Source organism: Nelusetta ayraudi, unplaced genomic scaffold (genome assembly GCF_046127955.1).
Source record: "Nelusetta ayraudi isolate G7.1 ecotype Tasmania unplaced genomic scaffold, CSIRO-AGI_Nayr_v1 ptg000052l, whole genome shotgun sequence".
NCBI lineage: Eukaryota > Metazoa > Chordata > Actinopteri > Tetraodontiformes > Monacanthidae > Nelusetta > Nelusetta ayraudi.
The window spans coordinates 2,830,001-2,852,500 of record NW_027466102.1 but is presented as its reverse complement, the minus strand read 5'-3'; the positions used below and the strand labels follow the sequence as shown (position 1 = coordinate 2,852,500).

Below are 22,500 nucleotides of genomic sequence, written 5' to 3'. Positions count from 1 at the left end.
GCTTCAAGAGAAAATGCAGGATCCTGCTAAACAGGAAATTGGAGAGGAGAACGCGTCTCGAGCTGCCCAACCGTCATTTCATGTTCAAGGGTGTGTGTCCATCTTTCCATAAACTAAACTTACGTCTGCAAGAGCTCCAGGTCAGACGGAGAGCTCTCCGAGGGCTGGTCCACTTCAGTGACCCGACCACTGGTTCTGGTCTCCACTGGCTGGACGTGACTGGGCCTTTGCGGCTCGTTCACTGGGGGCAGAGGGCAGGGGGTTGCGAGGCACTTGTCTGCGGAGGAGCAACGATAAAGCTTTGGCTTTGAGGTGGAGGGCTCAACTTCTTCCAACTTCCTTTTGGGTTTCTTGGAAAGATGGGCCGTTTTGGCCACCTCTCTCCTTTCCTTGGCCAGGCATCCTATAATGTCTTTGAGGGGCCGTTTGACGAGGACGTAATCATACTCTACTTCAGCTCCGCAAAGAGGAACCCCGAGTTGTATGGAGTCTCCGTGCCTCAGCTGATGGGCCGCCTCAGCAGGAATGCGACTTCCATTCACCCAAACACCATTGAGACTCTGAAAACGAATAGAAACTGATAATGACTGACAGACCCAAACAAACAGTTATTTGACAGCATGAAAATGTAACATAATCCAAAAATGGCGATGCAACTCAATTAGGATCCACTTCATTTTCACTTATGAAGAAAGGATTCCTCGACTTGAACAACTTTCAACTGAAAGACCGAGTGTTTATTTTTATTTATTTATTTTAAGTTTTCCAATTCAGTTTAAGCTAATCTGAAACCTGAGACTTTGGAAACAAAACGGGATTCACCTTTAACATTCTCTTTAGAACTTTGTGGAATGTGCATAGGGGCACACCGTGATACCAAATATCAAGGCACATGATTGATATAGTATGTATTATAAGCAGTGATTCAGCAAACAATTATAGACAACGAGAATTTCGCTGTACAGTGAAGTATGTAAAGGCAATACAGATAATCAACAAGGCTCCATTAGAAACATGGTTACCTTCTTGTCTGTAACAGCCCACTGTCCATCTTCACTTTGTCTGAAAGTGCAGTGCAATCTGGAGATCATCAAAGGACAACTTGGAGACAGCAGTTGGTAAGTCACATCGACACCACGTCCCACAGTGTTCTGGACATTCAAAAAAACAAACAAACAAACAAACATGTAAACGTTAATTGTTTTTTGTTTTTTTTCTATAAGCCTTTAAAAGTGTTTTCTATTCGAGCAGAAACTGTGGTACCTAATATAAACGCAGACATTAGAGCCTAACATAGATGGCTTAAAATCTACCATACATCCAGCAACTTAAAGGGCTATGCAGTGTTATGATCAAGTGTAGCTAGTTAGCAGACATTAGCAAACTGCACCTCTATGTTTTCGAACAAGCGGAGCCAGTCCGAATCTCTTCCGACTCTCATTAAACATGAGACCTCCGAGTCGAAACAGTCGTCCTTCACCGTCACACAGGAATCGAGCGACTCACTTTCCATATTATCTCATTCTTTTGGCGCCTCATTAGAACAGAGCTACTACTTCTGTGTTGCTCCTAGGTCGAGCCATGGCTAGTGGGCACAAATGAACGATGAGGAAACCGGAAACGGTTAGCTTTGTTTTTGTTTTTTTAAACTTGGGAAACGTAACTAGAAGTTACGGGAATCAAACTTATTTCGCAACTTAACGAAGCCGTTAAACTGGTGATGTGCGAGAACAACTGCTGAGAACAGTAATACAAGTTAGACTCAACCGTGCTTTTCAAAATGCATCCATGCTGCTACCCCTTTAAAATGATAGAACACGACGTATGGTAGTAGTAGTTTGACCTGGTGGGGTTGCCGTAGGCTCGGCTACCAAAGATGGCCGGTTTATCCGCACATGCGCATATCTCACCGCGCAGGGACTCGCAGTCACTCTTGACAGGGGTGTCACTGAGCGGCTCCGGAATAGCGGATAGCCGGGTTTGACGACGCCGCTACCCGTAGGTGAACCGTGTCCCCGGCTATGCTGTCCTACTAGCCGCCCTGCCAAAATGACAGATGTCCACAAGACCATACAGAAATGGCACGGCAGTTTTAAGAAAGCCACAGACTTTGACTCGTGGGGACAATTAGTGGAGGCTATCGATGAGTACCAAATGTAAGTTGCATTCAACATGTGTGTGTGTGTGTGTGTGTGTGTGTGTGTGTGTGTGTGTGTGTGTGTGTGTGTGTGTGTGTGTGTGTGTGTGTGTGTGTAATTGTAAGCCCGGTACAGTAGTTGTTGTAGATTCTCGGGCGGCGCGCTTCTCTCTCTCTCTCTCTCTCTCTCTCTCTCTCTCTCTCTCTCTCTCTCTCTCTCTCCATCTCTCCATCTCTCACTGGTTCCTGAAATACATATCATTTTGCGAGCGGGTGTGGGGTGTGTGGGGATGTGTGTGCAGGGTGTAGTCAGTGGACACACGGTGGGTGCTCCCGGGGAAGTTCCAGCCTCTGGGATGTCAGTCAAGTGTCTCCCGGCAGTAAACAAACCCTACCCATCCATGACGTGATGTGGCAGTTGTTGATGTGCAGAGGGGAAGTGGGGAGGGAAGCGGCGGTGCCACCGCCGTGTGCGTGTAGCAGCATCCCGCCGCCGTCGATCACTTCGATGTGCGGGGCTGAGATCCGCTTTGCGTTTCACATTGTGTCATGCGAGTGAAGAAATCCACCACTGTTCCCGCGGGGGTTGAGAAACACTCAGCCACACCCTCGCATTGTTAAGGGTGGGTGTTTCCCCCCCCATCCGTCCACAGAGGATTGTTTCCTGGTTTCACATTTAAAAATAAATACTAATAAACGACCATATTCGTACAGATGTGATGTATGCGTATGGGAATTTAGTCAATGTTGCGTTATGGAGCCTTAGCTTGATGTAGCAGCCTCGTCCTGACTGCCAGGGGGCGCAGAGGCGCGTACACACACACACACACACACACACACACACACACACACACACACACACACACACACACACACAGAGAGAGGCTTGAAACGCATGAGAAGTTGCACCGCAGATCATTAACTCTCCCGCCTTGTGTTGTTGTTGTTTAGCCTGGCCAGGCAGCTGCAGAAGGAGGTGCAGTCATCCAGCAGCACTTCATCAGACTTCACCGAGGAGCAAAAGGTAATCATTACTTCCCGCCGGTGCAACGGTAAATCCAGTATCTCGTTTAAAGTATAACAACTTGTTGTTGTCCGTGTGTGTGTGTGTGTGTGTGTGTGTGTGTGTGTGTGTGTGTGTGTGTGTGTGTGTGTGTGTGTGTGTGTGTGTGTGTGTTTTCTTCTTTTTCTACTTTTAGAAAACCTTGGGGAAGATAGCAACATGTCTGGAAATGAGAAGTGCCAGTTTGCAGGTATACACCGTGTCATTCGGTAGAGGTGTGCATCATGAAATTGCATATTGGTATATTTGTTCCGTGTTTGCACCAAAGGCAAACTACTATCTTAGTTTTTGTTGTTGATGAATGAATAACAAAAAAAAAAACAACCATAAAATATGATGATGTTTTTTTTTTTTTTTGGATTCATCATCTAACCAAACATCCAAACCAAGTTGAGTTTTTTTTTTTTTTTGTCTTTTGAAAATTAAAAAATTAGAGAGGAAAAAGTAATCAAGACGAAAACAAGGCTGCCTTTAGCTTTTTTTTCCGCACTTCCTTGAGTTTGTATCCTTGTTGGAATTCCCAGAAAATCCCTCTCGCTTCCCTGTATTCTGGTTTAAATGCTAACCCACAGACCTGTCTACGCTGGCGCAGATGTCCTCTTCTTTTCCTCGAATGTCATTGAAAATCTATTATTTTGTTCTGGCTTTATTCTGGTTGTATCTTATTTATTTTTATTCATTCAGATGGATTGTGCACCTCAATATTGCACAACCTACCAGTGCCCTTTTAGTTGTGAAGAAATCGCTCATATAAATGAGCAGTTAATACTAGTTTATTGGCGGTGACATGTGATGCTGTGTTAATGAGAATATTGACCATGTTTCCCCTGCTTCGCTTTAGTGCACGCAGTCAAAGGAAGAGTTCAAGTTAGAAGACCTGAAGAAACTGGAAAACAGTAAGTAGCTGAGTGAAACTTGATTGAAGGCATTAATATGCAGCAGAATTAGCTGACTGCTTGACAACTCAGACACACCCTTCTGTCAACAGTCATTCAGAATATCCTGAGCTACAACAAAGACTTCCCCTTCGATGTCCAGCCAGTTCCCCTAAGGTACATTTCTTCTCATTTATTGGTCTTTAGTTTGCCTGATAAATGAGAATTACCGTTTGAAACAATCGAAGAAGAAGAAGATTTTCTGCTTATTCTCAATGAATGAAAATTCCTCTAATCTCTGTCATCGTTGCTTGCAATCCATTTATTTAAAACATACACTTTGGTTTAAGTCATCGCAACTTGCAAAAGTGTCTTTTTTTTTTTTTTACAGATTACAAACTAACGATATTGGTGCTGCTACACTTATCCTCCCTTCTCACTGCCATAACTTCAGACTGTCACAACTAATTTTCCTACTTCCTTGACTGGTGACAGTGAAGTGATAGTTTTCTCTCTGCCAGGAGAATCCTGGCTCCGGGTGAGGAGGAGAACCTTGAGCTGGAGGAGGAGGAGGACGCGGCAGCAGGAGGAGGAGGAGGAGGAGGAGGAGGGGCGGGTTTAGCCGAAGCCTTCCCGCCGCGCACCCCCGGTACCGTCCATGCTCAAATGTTCAGAATCCGTCTGACTCGTGGCATGTTTGACTGTGTGTCTTTCTGTTCTCTCTGTCGGTGCCGTGCATGGCTTCCTCCCTCATTCCCACACCTCCTTATTCCCCAGCTTCGCAAGGTACGGCTTATCGCGAAATGCTCATGTAGCTGTGCGTCTGCTGCAGGATTTACTGTGGCCTCAAGAATGAATTGAATCTTTACGTATTTTGGAAAAGTTTTACTAAGTTATTGTAGGATAATTGCATGCAAAATACCTTCGACCTTGACGTTCAAATCAGTGCCTTTCAACCTTTTTTAAGCCACGGCACGTTTTTTTTACACCGAAAATGGCACACCACCAACCAAAAATATTATAAAATTACACTTTTTAGCCTCATAATGACAATATAGTCTCTCCATTTATTTACACTCGCTCAGTGTGAAGCCTGGGCCTGTTTAGATGAGAATAAGAATGCCTTTATTTATCCCAATTTCCCCCGAAATTTGCATAGTTACAACAGCATGTACTGTGCAAAGGTAAGGATTAAAAAGATGTAAGGAAATAAAGTATATATCCAAATGATTTACATATCTGAAGATGATGATTGATGCACACAAAGCTGATATCCTGGGGGAAGAATTGAGGGAGGAAAAATAGCCTCACATTCTTTTTTTAAGATCTCTCAACAATGGAATGTTAGTATTTATTTCCAACCAATGAAGTGAAATTTGATCATTTTTCACGGCACACCTGGCATTATCTCACCGCGCAGTGGTTGAAAAACACTTGTTCAGAGATCCCTAATCATGCAGTTCTTTTTTACAAATGACTCCTAACAATAACACGTCTCTCTGGCATGTAACTGCCCCCCCCCCCCCCCCCCCCCAAAAAAAAGACAAAAGTCTTTCGGGGTTTCACAAAGATCAAACATGTCGATCTGCTGATGCTCCTTAACACCAACAGCGAGGTGTTGTAAACACAGAGCTTAACACACAACTTTCCAGAGTGTTTTTGGATAATTAATCATGCAAGATGGCTCCACTGGAATCTGGAAGGAAACAATAAAGACACTGGTTATATTTCGGGAGCTTACTATGAATGTTATTGAGTGCAATCAGGTGCCAAGCTCAGGTCTAGAGCGTTCTTGGTCCCGAGCCAGCTATACGATGCCTAGTTTTCGATGCAATAGCTCTCTCTTTTTTAAACCAGGAAGTTATTCTGGTGAGTAGTAAATGGAAAGCACACTTTTATTCAGAAAAAAGTGAAAATCTACTTCTTTCACTTGCGCTTGTCCTGGTTTGGATGCTGAAGCTTTTCTTAACCTAACCTCTTAACAAACAAACAAACAAACAAACAAACAGTAACAGGATTTGCGGAAAAGAGTCAAGATTAACGAGAAAAGACACAAATGTGTGGAAAACAGGGCTGGGCAAACCTTTTGACTGGTGGGCCACAACAAATCCTGAAATTTGACAGAGGAGCTGTACCAGGAGCAGATGGATGGAGTGTTTTGGTGACCCACCTCATAGGAGGGAAAAATGTTACATGGGATATGTAGAAAATATGTGTCTTAATGTCAGTTGAAAATGAACAAAAGCAAAGTTACAACCAAACCAACGCTTCAAAGACCCCATGGTGTTTAGCTCTTCACTGAATTGACTCTTCAAACACTGAAAAATGGATGAAATACAGTCATTTTATGACTTACTCACTATTAATATAATTTCTTCAAGTTTGGACGGCTGAATTTAAAAGCTCAATGGGCCGCATATGGCCCCCGGGCCATAGTTTGCCCAGCCCCGGTGTCTAAAACCAGTGACAGCTGGTGGCGAATGTAAGATGCAAAGGCATGACGACGCTGCCCGTCGCCTCGGTGACGATCAACGACCAGGTGCTCTTTGTCCCTGTTTCCAGGTACCTTGTTGCCGCGGTTACCCTCAGAGCCTGGGATGTCGCTGCTCACCATTAAGATTCAGAAAATCGGGCTGAAGGACGCCGGCCAGTGTATTGACCCCTACATGACCATCAGTGTGAAAGGTAAACGGAGGTTTTCACAAACACGCGTCTCTTTTGGTGCCTAGGCGTGAAAAAAGGTCTCAAGTCTCGTCTTGTTTTTTATCATTTTTCCTTCTCTTTGCGCTACTTTTTGTTGCTATAATTATGCAAATTTGTCCAATGTGGGATTAACAAAGGCGCTCCATTCTGTTCGATTCTATTACCGGTTTGTCCTCCTCCAGATGTGAACGGCTTGGATGTGAATCCGGCGCAGGACACCCCGGTGGCCACTCGCAAGGAGGACACCTACATCCACTTCAGCGTGGAAGTGGAGATCCAGAGGCACGTGGAGAAACTACCGAAAGGTACAAGTACAAATATCTTGTATGTCAAAGGTCAGCGAAACCTCTGAAAAGATGTGTCGCTAGCTAATGTCCGCGTTTGAATACGGTTCCTCATAACCACAGGGGACGTTAAAGACACTGTGATGCTGGAATCCCCGTTTGATATGTAGCGATTTATTAAGTTCTGTTACAATCTATTGTTAATTATTCATTGTTTATGTAGAGTGTATAATAACTACAAACCTACATGCGCTGGCCACTTGACTGACTGACTGACTGACGAGGATCAAACGCTTCGACAGGCAAGCGATAGCGGGCTGTGAATTTCACACCATATTTGGTCCGGCTTAAATTATACTGCGTTCCAAATTATTATGCAAATGACATTTTTCTCTGATTTTGCTAAATAGTCAATCGAAATGACAGTCATCATAATTTTCACGTCATCAACCGTTATAGTACAATTCAAAAGCTCGTGAACAAACCTCCCAATGACAACAGTATTTAAAAAAAACAAAATAAAACTTAAAATGCACTGTTCCAAATTATTATGCTCAACAGAGTTTCAAACCATGTTATTGTTGTAAAGAACTGAAAATGGTCATTTGTTAAATTAGGAGCAATAGCAAATCATATTTACTGAAAATCAAAAGCTAATTTCAATCAAAACATCTCAACAGCTCAAGTTACAATTTAACATAGGAGCCCTTCTTTGATGGAGCTTCACAATTCTTGCATCCATTGAACTGGTGAGTTTGTGCAGAGTTTCTGCTTGAATTTCTTTTGCAGGATGTCAGAATAGCCTCCCGGAGCTGCTGTTTGGATGTGAACTGCCTCCCGCCGTCACAGATCTTTTTTATTATTATTATTTTTTTGCTTGCGGATGCTCCAAAGCTTCTCAGTAGGATTGAGGTCAGGGGAGGATGGGGGCCACACCATGAGTTTGTCTTCTTTGATGCCCATGGCAGCCAGTGATGCAGGGGTATTCCTTGCAGCATGAGATGGTGCACTGTCATGCAGGAAGATGATTTTGTTACGGAAAGCATGGGTCTTCTTTTTGTACCACGGAAGAAAGTGGTCAGTCAGAAAGTCCACATCCTCTACAGAGGTCATTTTCACACCTTCAGGGACCCTAAAGGGGCCGACCAGCTCTCTCCTCATGATTCTGGCCCAAAACACGACTCCGCCGCCTCCTTGCTGACGACGCAACCTTGTTGGGACATGGTGGCCATTCACCAACCATCCACCGCTCCATCCATCTGGAGCGTCCAGGGTTGCACGGCACTCATCAGTGAACGAGACTGTTTGAAAATTGGTCTTCGTGTATTTCTGGGCCTATTGGAGCCGTTTCTGCTTGTGAGCATTGTTCATGGTGGCTGAATGGAAGGTTAATGCATCACTGCAAGCCTCTGGAGGATCCTACACCTTGATGTTTGCGGGACTCCAGAGGCACCAGCAGCTTCAAATACCCGTTGGCTGTATTGCAATGGCATTTTAGCAGCCGCCCTCTTAATCTGATGCATTTGTCTGGCAGAAGCCTTCCTCACTGTGCCTTTATCTGCACGAATCCGTGTGTGCTCTGAATCGGCTACAAATCTCTTAATGGTACGATGATCACGCTTAAGTTTTCGTGGAATATCGAAGCTTTTCGTACCTTGTCCAAGGCATTCAACTATTTCACGCTTTCGGCACTAAAGAGACCTTTTTTCGGTCTGTTTAAAAATGCGGAACGTCCTTAAGTAGTTTTTGCTGAGACACGATAACATCCACGAGTTTCACTGGAAAACAAAAAAAAAAAGTACCTTTATGACACTTAAACACAATTTGCATCATCATTTGGAACCCGGTGTAGTACACCTCACATTTCCTTCAATAAGACACTACGACTCGAGAATCCATAGAGAATCACACTAACACATCACATCACCATCATGACCAATTTGAGCAAAAGTTACGTTCCCAAAGCGTTTAAATCATTGTTAAGACGAAGGAACTACGTAACTAAGGCCACTCATACTGTCAAAATGCTCAAATGAAAGGTGATTTCAACAAGGTTTTAATAAGTCCACCAAAACTACAGTGAGCTTACACTCTTGTGCAGACTGTGGTCCAATAAACTGCGCATTGTCTCTGATTTGTACGAGAGACCAACAAAATGATAAAAAAAAAACAAAAAAACATACAAATGAAACATGTTGGCACAGCTGCTGCCACGTTATTTACATTATAAATTGCAGATGAATCTGCAATTAAATCTTTATTTTTAATTAAACTCTATATTCTCCTTCTAACATCGCGGGGTTCGTCACGGTGGCAAACGGATCTCCGGGTTGAGTTCAGTCTTGGAGGTTCTCAGTGCTCATCCAATCACAGGACGCGTACGTGTGAAGTTCGGCGTAAAGCCAGCGAGTTGGCCTCGGCATTGCTGTCACGAGCTCTGATTGGCTGTTGCAACTGGCTGTGGTCCGTTCACCGACAGCGAACGGGAGCCTGGAATGTCGATTCTGCTGGCCTAAGGCAGATTTCATGGTGCCTGACAACACAAGCTAGCTGAAATATGACTGGATAAAAACTCTACCGTAATATACAACGATGGAAGCAGCGCAACCAAGCGCATATTATATAATGTGAGAAGAACAGACTAGTAAGAATAATTTTATTATGATCTTTACGATTATTTATGAATTGTTTAACTAGAATGTAAAACTACCACAAACCTATACGCACGGGCCACTTTATTAGGTACACATCCCACAGCTTCAAGGCTGAAGTTGTTGTGCGGTCAGAGGCGATATTCCGCAGACACTGGCTACTTTTTTTTTTATGGTCTCCAAGCAGTGTGTGCGCTCTGACCTCCGACCAGTGACGTACCTAATGAAGTATGCGCTGTCGTGTCTTCGCCCGCCCACCCTCCACCCTCCACCCTCCACCCTCCACAGGGGCAGCCATCTTCTTCGAATTCAAGCACTACAAGCCCAAGAAGAGGTTCACGAGCACAAAATGTTTCGCCTTCATGGAAATGGACGAGATCAAACCCGGCCCCATCGTCATCGAGCTGTGAGTGACCCAACCCGCCCAGCCACCCCAGTCCTGCGAACATTGCATGCAGAGGCGCTAACCGTCGCTCCCTCCCTCGCGCCGCAGGTACAGGAAGCCGACGGACTTCAAGCGGAAGAAGCTGCAGCTGCTGACCAAGAAGCAGCTCTATCTCCACCTGCACCAGACGATGCACAGGGACAGCTGAGCCAAGGCCTCGAACCCGGAGCATCCTCATTCAGCAAAGTGTGGTGTCGTGCCTCATCCTGCAATAATAATAATAATGATGATATTCTTGATGATTGCAGTTTTCACTATTAATTTCAGACGGCATTTAAGACGACTGAGCTCAGACTGCCACAGTAGTTTTAATTAAAACATTTTTTTTTACATTTTTTTTTTTAAAAAAAGGAATCTTAACAGCTCCACCCTCAACATAGTTTGCGCGCTGCGTCGTCCTGATTGTCGTGTGCAAGGACACAGCATGAGTTTGACGCTTCCCGAGTTCCGATTCCACCGCAGCAACCGTTCGGACTTCTTGAAGCCGTTTTTCCAAGAAGGAACCAATTGTAGCGCCACTCATCTAAACTCACTCAGTTCTAATGAGTTCCATAGTACCATCAAGAGTCCAGGGCAGGGTACCTAGCCCACACACGTTACGACTACCAGCTGTATTACAGGCCGCTGTAGAAAAAGTTTTGTTGTGAAAATGATTTTAAAAAGGCCAATGAAAGCAAATGTTTATTATTTACATTTACAACAACTTTGTTTTCCTTTCTTTTTAATATTCACTTGAAAATTGCTGCAAACAAAAAGAAAATGGAGGGCTGCCCGGTTAGCTATTTATGTACACGTCGGCTGTTTTTTGCTATAAGCGACTGCAACTCAAACGAAAAGCAGCAGAAACTCAGCGTGCTGGCTGGCTTGCAGCTTCACAGACACCCATGTCAGATTTTCACAATTTAACATTTTTAAAACTCAAAAGTTAGATTTATATAATATTGATAACCATGCAAAAAAAAAAGAAAAAAAGAAAAAGATATGTGATAAGATGTAATAAGATACATGTGTAATACTAATAATCATATGGAAGTAATGTAATGGAAACAATTACTTATGGTCTCTTTGAGGTTGGCTGTTTATTCCAGTGCGATGTTTATGTTATCCATCCTGTTGTTGGCTTTGTCAAACCTTTTTTATTTTTTTTTATTATTTTTTTTACAACTTTTAATTCAACAGTGGCTCTTTCTGAAGCAAACGCGTTTATTTCAGTGTGGCATTAAATACTCTGGTCGCTATTATCAGGAGCTAATCCCACCACAGTCTCAGCATGGATTGAACTCCAGCACACTCCAGCTTCTCCGGAGGGATCTGTAAATGTGTGTCGATACGAACGGTTTGCACGCTGCTTCCTGTGCGTCCAACTAAGAATTGTGAGCGTCGGGATGCTCGGTCGGGGGCTTGGGGGGCATTTTATGCCAGAAAGTGTTTTTAGTATAGTATTATTGAGCATATTTTGACCAGTGCTGGCACGGATTTTTTTTATTTTTGTTTTTTGTTTTTTTCAAACAATAAACCTTTGCTGGCAGGAATTACACAAAATTGCCGTTCTTATAAAGTAAATGTTACCCTGCAATCTGCACTACTTTAATTTATAACGTCTGTTTCAAAGGGCTTTTTTTTCCTTCTCTCCTTTTAATGATGAATGAAACGCAGTAGTTCTGCTTTTCTGTCCTCGCCCCGCCGCCACCGAGACGTCTACATCGTCGTGTTCCTGTTCAGATTTTATTTTTTTTTGTAACCTCGCGATATTCAGGATCCGTAAGTGACCCGTTAAGATGCACTAACTGACGAACAGAAAGACAGAGGGGCGTTCATGATGCGCCGCGATGATGTCACACCTGAGAAACTGGTGGAGCGTGTTTTTTTTTTTTTTTTTTTGTTCTGTTTTGTTTCTTGCTTTTGAACACTAATCAAGTAGAAATTGTATCAAATAATTGCTTTTCTAATAAACTACAAACAGAGCAGCGTGGTGAAAGGTTTCATTCAGAAGATCTCCCGGTGCAGTCGGCAATATATCGGCACAAATGACATGCTGTTACTGGCTTACTACTGCACCACTGCACATTCATTTATGGCACAAAACTGTTGTCTGTCTCAATTTTTTTTTTTTTTTTTTTTAAAGGCTTCTTGGATTTCTTTTAATGTTCCCACTTTGAAATGTAATGATCTTTCACTATAAAGTGCCAATTTATTGTCTTGAGGCGCGCAGAAACAACTTGTGCATTAAAATGGTCTGGGCCAATCCACTCACAGCGGGAATCAACATCTCGGTTTTGTGCAAGCGTATCAAAACATCAAAGCGAGATAATGTCCCCCACTTTGAACAGAATCAGACCAGAGCCGATTTCTTGAAAAATGACATCTTGTCATGAATCAACAACACCGATGAGTAACATCTGAGCCTAAAAGAAGCGTTTCCCGTCAATGGTCACAAGTCTCCTGAGGTCACTTGAAACGGAGCTGGAGTCGTTTCCTTCGATGAGCAGGAGGCCTCAGTCGATAACATAACGCCTACACATTTTACATTCTTTATTATTAAAAGTTCTAGCAACATAGTAAAATAAGTTATACATCTGGCCATCACACACACGTTGGCTTTACAGTCTCTTCTAAAGCAACAGCTTTGGGGGGGGGGGAAATGATGGTATTCCTGAAATGGTAGACATTTAACTTCCCTCTTTGCCACTTCTTTTTTATTTTTATTTTTTTCAATAATTTCCACAGGAAACAACATTAAAAATTTGCCCCTTAAAAAAATCATCGCTATGCTATATCGTCTTTTAAAAAGATTAACAAAAAAAGGAAAGGAAACCCTCTCTGGCTTATAATGAAATATTATTGCACGATAAGATATCATATAATAAAAGTGGTCACCATCCAAAACCCCATCATTAAGCAAAAATAATTGTCATTAATGCTTTGATTTGAGGACCATGATATTTTAAGTAAACACTTTTATTTCATAACTGAAATGTGAAAATATCCAGGACCTATATATTTCCTTTTCTTTAAAAAAAACAAAAAACAAAACAAAACGACAACAAAAAAACTGGGTTGTTAACGTGATGTTTCCAGGTGAGTTTCGAGTCCTGTGCCGGAACGTTCAGCGATTCTTAAGGCTCTGCCATTGCCGGCCTCTCCGAGTCCTGAGAGGCGTCCCGCCGAGGGAGGCCGTGCTGTCCTGCCGGCTGCTGGAAGGGTAGTGCATGCCCGGGGTAGTGGGGCGCGCCAGGGGGCATGCTCAGCGGCGGGCCGGGGGGGCGCATGTCGGGCGGGACGGGGGGGCGCGGCCCCATGGGCCCACGCACACCTGAAACAGATGGGAGGGGAAGGTGAGTGAGTGGGTGACACCGTGTGGTATGGTTTGAATGCATGAGGTGGCTGGCAGGCTAAAGGTGCAGTGTGTGAAATTGATTGATTTATGATTTTCATGACGGTAACAGATTAACATGCTGCCCATAAGTACATTCATAAAAGTGTATAAAAAAAACAAAACAAACAAACAAAAAAAATTCAGTTGTGTTTAAAAAAAGGTGGTTGAATAAAAGTTTGAATTTGAATTCAGTGCTCGTGTGTTCTTTATTAAAAGTCGGTCATAAAGTAATAGTATAAAACATCCAGCGCTGCAATTAAAATATGTTTTAATTTTTTTTTTAAATAATTATCGATATCGATCAATATGATTTTTTTTTATCGATTTCCTTTTTTTCTATATCGTCCAGCCCTAATGCAAGACAATATTTTCACGGACCGGCATGAAAACATGGCGACAACAACATAACATGAGTAACGATTTCAATGCAGGGTGCTTGGTCTCTGAGGGGCGAAGCCGTTCGGAAGGCGTCATTGCCTCATTAGAGAGGCGGTCGCCGCATGTTAAGCAGAGTGGGCTTGATGCGTAGGAATCTTCTGTGGACATAAAGTTAGTGCTGGGACTCCTGCGAGTGTCTGTTAAACCTTGCTACCTTTTTCTTGGAGGTCGTGGGCTCTTCCGTCTCCTCACTGGGCCCTTTCCTCTCTCCAAAGACGTTTGTCATCACTCATGTTGCTCGCTAGCTTGCTGGCTCGTGGGTTTTAATCTAGCCGTAAACTATAACGTGAGCGAGACAAGCGCCTTGACATGCGCCAAGAGTTGGGCCACAGATGGACGTAACGGAGAGAATCTGGTAATTTTTCAAATCAAAAATAAAATTCTTCAGACTTGGATACCAAATAAAACGGAATTAAAATCACAGAAGTTAATTATTATTTCCCGGTAGCAAATGACCCGCGCCCGGGGCCCGCTGGATTAAAGTACATACAAATGATGGCTCAAATATTTTAAAAGGCTAGAGGAACATATTGTCTCACTTTTGGTGAAGTCAGTTAAATAAATCACAATTCAATTTCTAGACTTCATCAGCTAACCCGACCCCTAACCCTAGCTAACCCGAACCCTAGCTAACCCTACATTTACACGTAAAATTGTGAGTAGTGCGTGGAAAGTGGGAACGTTATGGTTCACACAAACATCTTGCGTTCACACTGGGTACTTAAACAAGACTCTCAGAGCATCATCATATGCCAATTTAATCCTATTGATATTGGCTTTGCTGTGGTTACACCATAGGTGTGTTGTGTATGGTGGAGTGCAGCACGCTCTACAGACGGCAATAAACAGTGACCAGTCTACCTTCTGAAGTTACTGTGACACTGAACTCGGGACTGGAGCGAGTGTGCATCTGTTTTACCAACCTATTACAGGAAGCATCTTTCTTTAACTGTCAGAACTCGGCAGTTTCCTTCAATGCAATAAAACCAGGGAGCCACTCGCGGCCTCTAAAACCCCAAAAAGGGAAATGAGGAGGAAAGACTGGGACCAATAACAGTTTGTCCGCTCACTTTCCAGTGTTCCGTCTCTGAGCTCTTCACCAGACAGACAGACAGACAGACAGACAGACAGAGAAACATTGCAGCAGGCTTCCGGACACCTTTATTGCGGCCTCAAGCGATATTTTATGACTTAAAAGATCTGCAAAACGTACCGGGTGGCAGAGGCACTGGCCCAAAGTGGTGAGGCGGTGGGGGACGGAAGTGCGGCGGCAGCGGACCCCGAGGGTCGACGAGTCCCGGGCCAGGTCTGGGGGGGAACGGGTGCCCGTTGGGGGGTCCGGGCATGGGCATGCCGGGGTGTCCGTTGGCTGGAAGTGGAGGCCCATGCAGGGGAGGAGGGGGCGGTCCGGGCGGGAGTTGGTAGGGACCCGGGCGCGGGGGTCTATAATGTCCCGGAGGGGGGAAACGGCCGGGAGGTGGGGGTCCGTGGGGCAGGAGCTGTTCGTGTGGCCCGGGGCCAGGCGGAGGTCCGTGGACCCCGGGACCTGGCGAGTCCCTGATTGGGGACGCCAGGAAGGATCCGGGGCCCTAGAGGGGGAAAAAAAAGTTGATGAGGAAGAGTTGTGTGCTGCGTCGTCCCAACATCACCAAAATAAATGAAAACTAGAGATGCATCGATACCAGAACTGGGTATCGGTACGGTTACCCAAAACAGGTATCACGTATCAGTACAGTTCCCCGTACATATATTAGTATCAGTCTCGACATAGGGGTCGAGTGCTCTACTCGTACTCATACAAAGTACGTGCTGATACCACGACACCGATACCATTTGTATATCGATGTGTATGACAATTCTGTTACATTTGTGTTTGTACTGCAGTGAAACTTGAGACAGTCATCCGTGTTTTAGAAATTCATGATGAGGAATTTTGTTCAAATAACTCAACATCACCCAAAGTGATTCTATAATATGTAATGGTATCTGTATGGGTGAGCACTGAAATGCAAGTACTCATCCTCCTCTCGTTCTCTAGAAAAGGTGGTATCGGTGCATCCCTAATTATAACTGCAAGGTTCATGCTGTGAAGAAGCACACACACACACACGCACACACACACACACACACACACACACACACACACACACACACACACACACACACACACACACACACACACACACACGCCTCAGCTGGAAGTGCTGCTTTTCCCAGGGCACAATCACATGGGCAGGAAAAACAAAACAAAATCAAAATTTTCAAACATTTTCCATTTGTGAAAGTCTGCCGCGATTTGTGATGCCAAACCAGGTGAACCCCGGCGCGCACGCACGCACACACGCACAAAAGTTGCAATCAGTCCCCAGTGAAGCAAGATGCTGCCCGCTGTCGCTCCCATCTCGCTCTCGCTCCCAAACGACCTTCACACCCCGAGCTCGGACCGCCTCGGTACTCACGGGCTCGGGACCGTCAGGCGAGACGCTGGGCTGCGCATCTGCTTTAACCTGCGGCTCTATCACTTGTGTCTGCTTTCAGGGCAAGGACAGACACAACAGACACGCTGTAGGTGGAGGTTGTAGGGTCTACAGGTGGAAGAAGAAGGGTGGGGGGTGGGGGGTGTAGGATGGAGGGGGGTTTAAGAAAAGACTTACAGATACGTCCATGTTGGCAGGAGAGGAGCTGCGGGGGCCCATCATGTCTATAAAGAAATAAAAGATAAAATAAATAAGCAACAGAGTTGAAGGGCGAAGGAGGCAAAAGTATTCACATTCTGTACTTAAGTAAAAGTACAGATACCTGTGTAAAAAAAAAGGTGCTGATTCAATCCCTGTACTCATATAAAAGCAAGGAAGTAAAGGTTCGGAAATCTCTTCATGTAAAACATTTTTTTTTTTTTTAACTTACAACTTACTGACAATACATTGGTTCATAATTGTGCAAACATGACAAAGTTCATCATAAATGGGACTGAACTGATCAGAGGTCTTGCATGAGCACCGTGACAGCTTTGCTGCTCTCAATACTGCAGTTGTGAAACTACTTTCATTTTTCTTTTTCAACTGCAGCACAAGCAAACTGTAAACAGTCGGCCATTAATGGATGTTTCCACTTCGAACAACAACAACCAATGTTACTTTCTACACGTTTTTATTTTTCTATGTACTGAAAACGTACAGTGGCCCCAAAGCTGAGCAACTCTAAAATAATCTCCCCCTATAATATGATCCACTCTTACACAGAACTACATAACAGCATAGTTCAAACAGCTCTGAATTCAAGGAACAATTATAAACAGGTGACTGACTCTTATTCAGCATGTGTATCTTAAGAATGTTTTTCCAATGGACGGGACCAATGTAGGGAGTAAAGGTAAAAAGTTGTCAGAAAAAGTAAAACACCAGATACCTGAAAATCTACAGTAAAGTAACAAAGTATCTGCACTTTGTTACTTAGCTACCACCTCTGGTAATCAGAATCAGAAATACTTTATTTATCCCGAGGGAAATTCTTTCAGTAGCAGGGCTCCAGTCAACTTGAGTAATGTACATAAAATATAGGAGCATGCAAAAACTAAAATGAAAATAATAAAAACGGTCAAGTACAAACAACATATAAAGGGTGTAAAAGACCTACCCAGCCCAGACATGTGTTTATTTTCAGCGTAACGTCCGTGTGGGTCCGATGGAGGTCGAGGACCTTGAAGGGGAAGAAAACAAACAAACAAAAGAAAACAACATAATGAGAAATGAAACCTCTCAAGTGCAGAGAGGTTGCACTCGTCCGCAGAGCACGGGACAACTTTGTGAGAAAGAAAACACTCTAGGTGACTTTGAAGGAAGGAGCCAGTGAGAGGAAGATTGAAACTTGATTGAATTCCCCTCAAGTCCCCCGAGCAAACATTCACAGGAGCTTCAAGATGAGCCTCCAGGATTAATGGAGACCCTTCCCTTGTGACACAGGAGTGGAAGCGGAGGAGAGGCGGAAAGAAGGAAGGTGGGAAGAGAGGCGCTGGGAAGAAGATGCGGGACACGACACACAAGTGGGAAGCGAAAGAAGAACTCAGGCGAAAAAAAGAGCAACTGAAGGAACAGCTTGTGCTGCTCATAGAAGAGGGGGGAAAATAAAGAGATGGAAGGAAAGGAGGAAATTTCTTCAAAGATGCGTCGATGATCACAGAGGGAGGCCGGTGGTACCGTTTCAACCGCCACTGGAACTCACCGTACGGGTCAATCCTTCGGCCCACTGGGGCAGACGGAGGTCGCCTGGGACCCTCTATCATGAGCGGGGGGGACGGAGCGCCGCCGCTCACAGGGGACGGCCCATACGAGTCACCTGTTGTTGATCAGATCACGCGTTTTACTCCAAGGGAACAAGCTAGCTGGGGATGAGCAGTCTGGGGGGAGACGGGTGTGTGTGTGTGGGGTGGGGTGGGGTGGGGGGGCAGGGGTATGCTCCACCGGTGTTTTAAAACCACTGTGCCGCGGCACACTAGAGCAGTGTTTGTCAACCTTTTTTGAGCCACGGCACATTTTTAATTTTTTTTTTTAAAAATCCCATGGCACCACTGACCAATTATTGTTATTTAAAAAAACAAAAAACACTTTTTAGCCTGATAAAATATGACAATATTGTTTCTTAATTTGTTTACACTCAGTGTGAAAGCTGGGCCTGTTTAGATAAGAACAATAATGCCTTATTGCCTATTTATCCCACATAGGGGGAATTTGCATACATTATAGCAGCATGTACAGTGCAAAGGGAAGAATCAATAACAAGATAAACGGGAACAAAATATATATACAAATTATCTGAAGGTGATGATGGATGCACACAAAGCTGGTAGTTTCCTGGTAGTTTCCTGGGAGGGTCTGAGGGAGAAAAACAGGCTCAGATTCCTTTTAAAGTCACTCAACAATGCAATGTTATTCTTTTAGACCAATTAAGTGAAACTGGATCATTTTTCACGGTACACGGCACACTAGTGGTTGAAAAACACTGCATTAGTGTAACCGTGAGGTGACGTCAGTTTTGCCATGAAAAATGATCCAATTTCGCTTCATTGGTCTAAATAAAATATTAATTCCATAAACATTGCATTGTCGAGGGACAATGTGAGCTTATTTTCCTCCCTCAATTCCTACCAGGATCTGAGCTTTGTGTGCAGCTTAACAGGCCCAGGTTTAAAACAGTGTGAGAGGAGGAATAAATTAAGAAGCTACAATGTCATTTTTGAGCTAAAAGGTGTCATTTTATAAGATGTTTGTTTGGTGGTGCGCCGTGGGATTTTTTTCTATGTAAAAAAAATGTGCCATGGCTCAAAAAAAAAAAAAAAAAGATTGAAAAAAAATGCTCTACACGAGCAATTCTCAACTGTTGTGTCGCAACCCAAAAGTGGCTCACAGGGCTGTTTTGATCGGGTCGCAGCTTTGGGGGACTTTCAAACATGGATATTTGTAGAGAAAATGTTCGGCATTTACTTTGTAGAACACACAATTCAATTCAACAATTTCAATAATTCCTGTACTCGACAGGACAGAAAGTGGGCTTGCGTTTTTATTTTTGTGGAATAAATACGAGTGCGGTGAAATAAACTTTGAGACTCCACCAGTTGAGAACCACTGCTCTACACGACACGGGGGGAAAAAAAAAATAAAAAAAAAAAAAAAAAAAATTCAAAAACAAAACGTCATTTCCCACAGAGGCCTGGAAGAGTTTTCCAGGCTGAGAGCTGGTGGGATTGGGAGGGTTGGGACGGGGCCTTCTCACCTTGGCGGGCACCAGCGGACGGTCCGGTGTTGGGTCTGAAGAGGGGAGCGCGCCGCTCGTTCAGCTGTGTCGTCAGAACAGCCAGGCTGCCGACAGACGGAAGCGTAAAGTGATGAAAAGAGGAAGGAAGCGGGTGGGAAAGTTCTAGTTCCAGGTTTTGGACACGTTTTTTTTTTTTTTTATTATCATTATTTTTTTTTTTACCTCTGACGCAGCTTGGACGACTCCAGCTTCTCTTGGTTGAGGGCACGCTCGGCGTTGCGCGCGTTGACCTGGAGGCAATCGTGGAGGGGGGAGGGGGAAGGCGAGCAAAGGGTTATTACCCCCAACATTGGTCCACATCGCGAGTATCCTTTCAAAGCGGTGTGACGGACTGTGCGGTGCAACATACCCAGTTCGAATGAGTTTTGTTCTCTTGTTCTTTTATCTAATAAAACCCAAGACAAAGCAACAAAAAAAACCAAGACGATTTTAAACCTCCGTCCCATTTATTCCCGCTCCACCTTTCCCGGCTCCGCGTCGGGCCCCACCTGCTCTTTGTAGACGTCCTCGGTCTTCTTCATCTGCTCCTCCATTTCGTTGATGCGCTGCCTCAGGACTTTGACCTGCTCCTCGGCCTCCAGCGCTTTGCCCCCCACCTCCGTCAGCATGCTCTCCTTGCTGCGCCGCTCCAGCTCCTCCTTGGTCAGCCTCCTGCGGAGCAGAGTGGCAGATGTCCTTTTGGTGTGTAGCAGCGGCAGAGCGAAAAGAAGACGGGGCGATATTCACGGCCAACTCACTGCTGCAGAGCGTTCTCCTTCTGTTGGTACATCTCCACCATGATTTCGTTCTTCTGCTGCAGGATCTTCAGCTGGTTCTCAACGTGGCTCTTCTCGCCCTTGAGGGTGGCGATGCCGTGCTCCAGCTCCTGGTGTTGTTCTGTTGCGGGGGGGGGACGGACACGTTAAGCAAATTGAAGTTTTTTCTTTTTCTTTAATTCTTAGCCCCCAGCCCTCGCCCAGGTTCTCCTCCCAGTCTTCTAATCAGCCAGATCACCTTCCATTGACTTTCTGCTCTTCTCTTCGCTAAGCAGCTTGGCCATGAAGCGGTCCCGTTCCTCCTCCACGACGGACAGAGTGGTTTGAACCTGGTTGAGGAACATTTTCCGAGGGAGGGTTACCGTCTGCTGCAAAATGTTGATATTTGCCATTCAGGCGGTGACTTGCGAGCTGCAGTTACGTGGATGTGTATCTCACCCGGGAAACATCCATCATTTGCTTGATCCTGTCCTTGATGTGCGTCTTCTTGTCTGAAAGGGACAGAGGCAGTCATTAAGATGAGGAATAGCAGATGACCAGGAAGTCTTCTTATTTATTTGCTCTGTTGCTTCAAGTTTTGAAAGACACCAATCCACCAGCTTTGAGGAACCCAGGTTGTGTTACGCGCCCCCCCCCCTGACTGCAATGTGCTGTTGTTAAGTCGTTTACTTGCTCTCACTAATGAGTAACAGAGCTGGACTGACCAAGCGGCACCTCCCCATTGGCGACAAGCTTGGCGTCCTTCTGCGAGTCGCAAGCGTCCAGGTCTGCCAGAAGCTCAGAAAGCACCTGCAAAACGTTGACAAAATAAATCCAAATTACACTTGCAAATGCAAATATAATACCAATATGGCCGACCCCCCCTGTCCAACCACCACACCTCCACGTTGTGATCTTTGAGCACCACAGAGTCCTCCAGCTCCTTCAGGGACTTCTGATAGACTTTAATCTGCTCGTTGAGCTCCTTGTGTTTGTCTTCCCAGCCTTTAATTGTTGCTTTAAGCTAGAAGGGAAAGTCAGCTTTGAGCATGTTTTTTTAAATATATGCAGAAATTCAAAAAGGACTGCACAGAATTCAATTGAATTGCGGTCACAATGTCAGCCTTTGCATTTGCAACACTATAAAATGCGAGTGTGTGTGCAGTTTCATTGTCACTAATGCAAATCGGTACTTTAAGTTCTCCATGACCAACAAAATATTCTAACGACTAATTGCCTGACCGTTTTGTTTTCCTCCTTCAGTACAGCATGACCTTTCTCAAGAGATTTGTGTTGAACATTTCGGGCATCTTCCCGAATCTTGGCCTCGTCCAGGAGGATGATACTCTGTGAAAAATGGGATGCTTTTTCAGAGAAGCTGATGTGACAATTTGATTGAACGCTGCAGAAAGTTTTTTTTTTGTACTGATTCATACCTTGGCGTGAGCTTCCTGAATCTTCTTTCGGCTCAGCTTCAAGTTCTCGCTAGATTTCTCTAGTTTTTCGATCTGTAATGAGGAACAATTGCAGTGTGTCAAAATTCTGAGACGATGTTGATAACTGTTGGGATTTCTGAGGTATTTTATTTCTCCCAGAGGGGAATTAAGACAAAAGAAACAAAAAGTATGAAGCAGTCACCCGGGCTTTATTTTGCAGCGAGGCTTCTCGTTCTTCCTCGAGTAGTTTGATGTAGTTGCTCTTCTCCTCCGCCATGTTGTTGTTCACAACTTGTGCAGCTGAAACTTTGCTCTTCACAATGGCAGTGAAAAAAAAAGTGTAACAATTAAAAAAAAAAAATTGTATTTCCTTTTCCCATGATGTTCAAATAGGAGACAACATTAAAGCAAAAACATTTACCATGCACATGCTTATCGCACCACGGGATCCTTTTTGTTTTTACATACCTCAAGGTCTTGTATCCTTTTCAACGTAAAGCTAACTTCTTCTTTAGACAGCTTCTGATTTTCTTTTAATTGTGCCGTC

The 22,500-nt window shown here is 44.3% G+C and overlaps 3 protein-coding genes across 10 annotated transcripts in view; 1 reads left to right on the top strand and 2 right to left on the bottom strand.

Moving 5' to 3' along the window:
• The window catches only part of rnf8 (ring finger protein 8, E3 ubiquitin protein ligase), a 6,483-nt gene extending 4,648 nt beyond the window's left edge, over window positions 1-1,835 (bottom strand). The window contains 3 exon segments of the mRNA XM_076037785.1: window positions 124-560; window positions 1,023-1,151; window positions 1,391-1,835. Of these exon segments, the coding sequence (XP_075893900.1) occupies window positions 124-560; window positions 1,023-1,151; window positions 1,391-1,513 (689 nt within the window). The 5' untranslated portion in view covers window positions 1,514-1,835.
• A 38-nt stretch (window positions 1,836-1,873) lies between these two features.
• On the top strand, window positions 1,874-12,789 carry aida (axin interactor, dorsalization associated). Of its 2 annotated transcripts, XM_076037792.1 has the most exons (11): window positions 1,874-2,156; window positions 3,089-3,161; window positions 3,337-3,390; window positions 4,042-4,096; window positions 4,189-4,252; window positions 4,597-4,724; window positions 4,853-4,861; window positions 6,638-6,760; window positions 6,961-7,083; window positions 10,002-10,119; window positions 10,207-12,789. In XM_076037792.1, the coding sequence occupies exons 1-11, from the start codon at window positions 2,050-2,052 to the stop codon at window positions 10,304-10,306; spliced, it is 954 nt and encodes a 317-aa protein (XP_075893907.1). In that variant the 5' UTR covers window positions 1,874-2,049; the 3' UTR covers window positions 10,307-12,789. The 2 variants fall into 2 exon arrangements, with proteins under 2 accessions (XP_075893907.1, XP_075893908.1); XM_076037793.1 differs by lacking the exon at window positions 4,853-4,861 and having other exon boundaries at window positions 1,875-2,156.
• mia3 (MIA SH3 domain ER export factor 3) overlaps window positions 12,676-22,500 on the bottom strand; it is a 19,007-nt gene continuing 9,182 nt past the window's right edge. For 2 of the 7 annotated variants that reach the window (XM_076037771.1, XM_076037777.1), the window contains exons 10-28: window positions 22,422-22,499; window positions 22,156-22,266; window positions 21,954-22,025; window positions 21,760-21,864; window positions 21,419-21,541; window positions 21,243-21,327; window positions 20,977-21,029; window positions 20,777-20,867; window positions 20,521-20,659; window positions 20,272-20,434; window positions 20,133-20,168; window positions 19,946-20,013; window positions 19,742-19,827; window positions 18,194-18,307; window positions 17,609-17,671; window positions 16,627-16,673; window positions 16,432-16,500; window positions 15,186-15,561; window positions 12,676-13,471 (exon numbers count right to left, since the gene is read on the bottom strand). In XM_076037771.1, coding sequence (XP_075893886.1) covers window positions 13,275-13,471; window positions 15,186-15,561; window positions 16,432-16,500; window positions 16,627-16,673; window positions 17,609-17,671; window positions 18,194-18,307; window positions 19,742-19,827; window positions 19,946-20,013; window positions 20,133-20,168; window positions 20,272-20,434; window positions 20,521-20,659; window positions 20,777-20,867; window positions 20,977-21,029; window positions 21,243-21,327; window positions 21,419-21,541; window positions 21,760-21,864; window positions 21,954-22,025; window positions 22,156-22,266; window positions 22,422-22,499 — 2,076 coding nt within the window. In that variant the 3' untranslated portion in view covers window positions 12,676-13,274. Of the gene's footprint in view, window positions 13,472-15,185; window positions 15,562-16,431; window positions 16,504-16,626; window positions 16,674-17,608; window positions 17,672-18,193; window positions 18,308-19,741; window positions 19,828-19,945; window positions 20,014-20,132; window positions 20,169-20,271; window positions 20,435-20,520; window positions 20,660-20,776; window positions 20,868-20,976; window positions 21,030-21,242; window positions 21,328-21,418; window positions 21,542-21,759; window positions 21,865-21,953; window positions 22,026-22,155; window positions 22,267-22,421; window position 22,500 lie in introns of all 7 variants that reach the window. The other 5 variants (XM_076037772.1, XM_076037776.1, XM_076037774.1 and 2 more) reach the window with 4 other exon arrangements.